At 54.1% G+C, this 5,191-nt stretch overlaps 2 protein-coding genes across 2 annotated transcripts; one reads left to right on the forward strand and one right to left on the reverse strand.

Annotated features, from left to right (window-relative positions):
- Nucleotides 1-90: 90 nt before the first annotated feature.
- Nucleotides 91-1,330, reverse strand: NGA_0424800 (uncharacterized protein; the record flags this gene model as incomplete). The annotated part of the gene is given in 3 exon segments (XM_005853550.1): nt 91-862; nt 1,117-1,123; nt 1,137-1,330. 3 exon segments carry the CDS (start codon nt 1,328-1,330, stop codon nt 116-118), a joined length of 948 nt encoding a protein of 315 aa, XP_005853612.1. The 3' UTR covers nt 91-115.
- A 695-nt stretch (nt 1,331-2,025) lies between these two features.
- Nucleotides 2,026-5,191, forward strand: NGA_0424700 (dna repair protein rad51; the record flags this gene model as incomplete). The annotated part of the gene is made up of 3 exons (XM_005853549.2): nt 2,026-2,097; nt 2,442-3,005; nt 3,798-5,191. Coding segments are annotated over 3 exons (2,030 nt in total), but the record flags the coding sequence as incomplete, so codon positions are not given.

Below are 5,191 nucleotides of genomic sequence, written 5' to 3' on the forward strand. Positions count from 1 at the left end.
GAGGGGGGCATGTGGTAATGAGCAGAAAGGAGGGGGAAAGACATGTGCGGGGCAAAGGGGCACAGAGAGAGCCAGCGATGGGGAGAGAGAGGACGAGGAGGAGGGAGGCCGCCACCTACCCCCAGTACATGATCATGTACGTGTTCTTCATCTTGAAGTGCAGGAAGGTCATCCCCACCAAGAAGAGCGAGAATCGGTCCAAGGCTGCCTTGATCTGGCCCAAGTCGTAGTCGCGGAAGGTCATCTCCTTCTCCTGCGGCCTCGCCAGGCCCGCCAGCCCCGGCAATCCCCCCGGGCTCTCCCCTTTCTTCATCTTCTTCGCCATATCCAGGAGGGAGGAAAGAACGGCGGGCACCGCGGCTACCTTGAGCGTGCGCGCGTCTTGCTGTGCGATGGCCTGCTGCCGCGAGTACAGGAGCGCGCCCAGATACAGGCAGACATAGAGGGTGAAGAGCAAGCGGGCTTTCCGCGTGGCCGTCGAGTCCTTGCTCCATTGAAAGGCAATGCGGTAGGCGAGCATGCCTGCGACAGTCTCAAAGATCTTCTCCTCCGCCACGAAACGGAAGGCAGAGGACCCGACTAAGGCCTTTCCCGCGCGTCTCGCCAGAGTGAAGAGGAGACCACCGCCTCCCTGCGACGTCAACGCCTCCCCTCGCTTGAAGCGCGTGCTGGCCAGGAAAGGGATCACGTCCGGGTCATCCTCTAAACTCGCGGTGGAGGACCTAGAGGAAGAAAGCGTGGCAAAGTCCTGTTTGCCTCTCGGCGCTCGCTTCCTCCGCGCCGACGGGGACCCTGCCATGCGGCTCATTTTGGACTTGCGGGTGGGGGTGGGCTTCGCTTCATCGTCTTGGGGTTCGTTCTTCTATTTCATGAATGATAATTGTGTGCACGTCTCGGCATAAGCACGCCAGAATCCTTACAACCCATTTTGATTTGATTTCCTAAATTCAACCTCTTGACCACATTCGTGTCATCTATTGCTCCACTACGCACGTGTACGACCAAAAAAAGATACAATGCTCCCTTCCTGTGAGCAATTCTAATTTAAACATCAATATGTGAAGTAATCATATGCGCCCAAGCATCATAAAAGAAAGCTGGGACCATTCCTTTTACCTTACTGCTGAGCAACGCACGTTTCCTCCCAGAGGTGGTTGGGCTCGAGGGTGTCGCGCCACTCCCTCCCACCTCTGTCGCCGACCTTGCATGTGTCGCGGTCAATGTCATAGCTGCGAGTATCAGAAGAAGAAGCATGATTTTGGAAATTTTGTGGGGATGGGTGGGACGCGAGGTCTTTGTCGTGCTTCTGCCCTCCTGCGTCTTGCTGCATCCTGCGGCTAAGGCGCTTTCGCCTCTAAATGTACCCATATCCGGCTATAGGGCTAACCTGTGGCATAACATGAGGTAATCATTTGATGAGCGAGACGGTGCATGCAAAAGTGGTCCATTACACCGCTCTAATTGGACATATTGGCGTGTGTTGTAGGGCACCCCCTCCCTCACTTGGAACAAGCCGCAGCAGCAGCAACGCCGGAGGTGTGACGCGGGAAAGCGTGCATATGAATTGAATGTCGGTCGCCGAGTCACCGCTGAACCCTCGCGCATGATTTGCCTTGTGGTCACACGGATGAGAGTGTGTGTTGACCCTATTTGCCTTTCCGTGACACTTTCATGGCAAAAGGGCAGTGTGACAGGTCGCGGAGGAAGCTTTCACCGCCGACTCCAAAGCCCCTGGCGCCTGCATCACGTTCCGCATACCTCATTATTCTCGTCTCCCGTTCTACTATGTCTGCGACCATATCCGATGCTCGTACACATTACACGAATTAATAGCATTGTATTGGTTGCTCGGAATGCCATTTGAGTCCTTTTATGTCTGCGTTCAATTGCCTGGCATCCTGATTGTTTGTCACTCCTTAGGAGAGTGAGGTTCTGATGCTGCCATCATTTCTCTTCAGCATTCGCTCACACTCAAACGACAACCGCAACAGTACATCCGGTGGTAAACTTGAAGCGTACTCTATCATGGCAGCAGCAGTGGCGGAAATGCAGCAGCATGCGACGATCGAGCAAACGTCTGGAGTAGGAGAGCACGAGGTACGTGGATTGTTTCTTGGGGTGAAGATAGAATGTGTTCAAATTCATCATCCGCGGTTATGAATCGCAAAATCATGCTAGGAAAAAGGGCGGCATCGTTTTTGGACTGCATTTCGATGTAGGAATATTTGAACATTTACCATGCATACACGTTTCCTTCTATCTTTCAGGTGGTGGTGAATTTTCGTCACATTACCGAGCTTGAGCATCACGGTGTGAATCGCACAGACCTTACAAAACTTATGGAAGCAGGGTATTGTACAGTCGAATCGATCACTCATGCAACACTTCGCAAGCTCACGGACATCAAAGGCATTTCTGACCAGAAAGCTCAAAAAATTAAGGAAATAGCTTACAAGCTGGTTCCCATGGGTTTCTTGACGGCCGCACAACAGCTGGAGACTCGCAAAGATCTGATACAATTGTCAACAGGATCGAAGGATCTTGACGCTCTCCTAGGCGGAGGAGTGGAGACAGGGTCATTGACAGAAATTTTTGGCGAGTTTCGCACAGGAAAGACGCAGCTTTGCCATACCCTTTGTGTGACGAGTCAGCTTCCCATGGACCAAGGCGGGGGAGAAGGAAAAGCAATGTACATCGACACCGAGGGGACTTTTCGCCCACAGCGCTTGGTGGCCATTGCGGAGCGATTTGGATTAGATGTCGATACCGTCTTGGACAACGTGGCTTTCGCTCGCGCCCACAATTCAGAGCAGCAAATGGATCTTTTGAAAATGGCGTCGGCGATGATGTCAGAAGATCGCTACGCTCTGGTTGTGGTGGACTCGGCTACGGCTCTGTTTCGCACGGACTACTGCGGGCGAGGGGAGCTATCAGAGCGGCAAATGCAGCTGGCGCAATTTTTGCGACAGTTGACAAGAATGTCCGAGGAGTTTGGCGTTGCAGTCGTGCTGACAAACCAGGTGGTGGCAAATCCTGATGGCATGAGCTTTGCAAAAGACCAAACAAAGCCAATCGGAGGTAACATTATCGCTCACGCGTCACATACACGCCTGCGCTTAAGAAAAGGCAGGGGAGAAAATCGAATTTGTCAGATTTACGATTCGCCAACCTTACCGGAAGCTGAGACTCAATTCTCTATCGGGGCATCGGGTATCGAGGATGCAAAGGACTAGGAGACAGGGACAGAGAGGAAATGATAGCTTGAGCTTGAAACGAAAGAATCAAGGACGGTTCTTGAGCAGGCACGGTGAGGTTTGTACAGGAGCCAATCGACCATGAAGTGAAGTATGTTTCTGGAGGGTCTGGAATAAATTAATAGAGAATCATCTTTGAAGGCCCGAGGCCTCTCTTTGCTCGGTGCCTGCTAACAAGCATCAATTCGTTGGAGGACGACTTTTTCTTTCACAACAAACCGAACTTCGTGTATAGGGTATATGCTCATGTCGTTGCACCTGATTAAACCTCCTTTGCCGTCGTGCAATCCATCTCCTCCCCGCCGACAAGGGTCTTTCCGAACGACGAACACGGGACTTGGCGATGAGGGCGGCGACCCTGGAGGGGAAGGCTTTCGCACAAGCGTATGCTGCCTACCTGGTAATTATGCTCATTAAAAACACTCAAATCGTGCAACTTCTTGGTGTCATCAATTTTCGCCTTCAAGCAAGTCAGGCTTCAGGTCATTGAAACTGTGCCGTTCGTCACTTGCGGCTCAACACAGGCTTTACCCGCGCTTTCAGATGCCGGCCTTCCTCCCAGAATGTCCCATCACGAACGCCGATGCCCTCTGCCAAGTTTTGCGAGGTATGATGTCTGAAGCCTTGCAAGAAGGGGGCCAAAGGTTGGTTGATGCCGCCACGCAGGACTTTCGTGCGTTGATCGGCGACTATTTAGGAACGGAGGCAGTATATGTCTCGCCTTCCCAAAGCTCTGTCGGCGCAGACCTCATTACAGGATTTGATAAAAACAAATATATCGCTACGAGGCGCCATTTAAACCTACACAGATTGCGCAAAGCACTTCAAGACAAGATACTCGTGGATATTGGCGCGTTGCAAGAGGACTACGCCTGTGGTGGGACAGCTCGAGGTCTATGGAAGTTTCAAGTGGAGACAACCGAAAAAGGCCTTGCCGTAAATCGACGCAAGCGATCCCTTCCGATGGATTTGCTACGAATTCGTGAACTCCAATTGCAGGCGATGTTGCGTTTCGTGATGGGTACAATGGGTCTTCTGGGCACCAGGCGACCCTCAGCTTCCTCCTGCATTCGCCCTCCCTTGCCTACTTCCCTGCTCAAGGACGTGCATCACTTCCTGGCATACCTACAGCTGCGTCAAACCTTTGCCCTAGGCGCTGAAGGAATGAGGGGGTTCCGGCAAGCCGGAGGCGATCCTCTCCTGCATCCAAACAAGGGCACACCCCATAACGCCCCTGTCGGGCGCGGCGTGTCAACGGAAACCCCCGATCAAGACAGGCGGGCCGAGAGGCCTTGCCCCCACGCTTCTGGCTACTGCATGGGCGATATGGGGGGCGGGGCGCAAGAGGGGCTGGAGCAAGACGTGGATGGAGAGGAGGCGTGCCCCCACGGCATGCAGGCAACGCGCGTGCTTGACTCCAATTTTCACGAGTTCCTGGCCGCAGCTTTCCTTAAACCCTTTCGCGCCAGCCACCCTCAGGACATACTGGCCCTCTACACCTCGTTGGAGTGCGAGGAACTGCTGTCGGCGGATTTTTTGGCCGAAGCAGCAGCAGGGGCAGCGGCTGCCACCACCAGGAGCGTGGCCAAAGGGGTCTCACCCAAGCCCAAGGGTCCTGTGTTTCGGTGCCTCCGTCGCGACAAAGCGGCAGCTTCTGGCTTTGTCTCCGCCTACAACAAGAGGCGGGAGGTTCCAGTCGATAGGACGAAAGCAGCCGCCACGATGCCCGTGGGACCTGCGAAGAGCATGATTTCCGGCGAGGCGCCTTCACGGCCGCCCACGCCTCCCCCCTCCTCTCCCTCCGGCAGCAGTGTCCTGCAACAGGCCATGCGGGAGAGTCTACGGCCTCGCCCCAGCCACTACTTGTCGCGGATCAACAGCTTCCACAAGCCCAACCAACTGTCACGGCGGCCCCTCCTCTCTCGGCAGCAGCAGCA

The sequence above is a fragment of the Nannochloropsis gaditana genome (assembly GCF_000240725.1).
Source record: "Nannochloropsis gaditana CCMP526 unplaced genomic scaffold scaffold836, whole genome shotgun sequence".
Classification (NCBI taxonomy): Eukaryota; class Eustigmatophyceae; order Eustigmatales; family Monodopsidaceae; genus Microchloropsis; species Microchloropsis gaditana.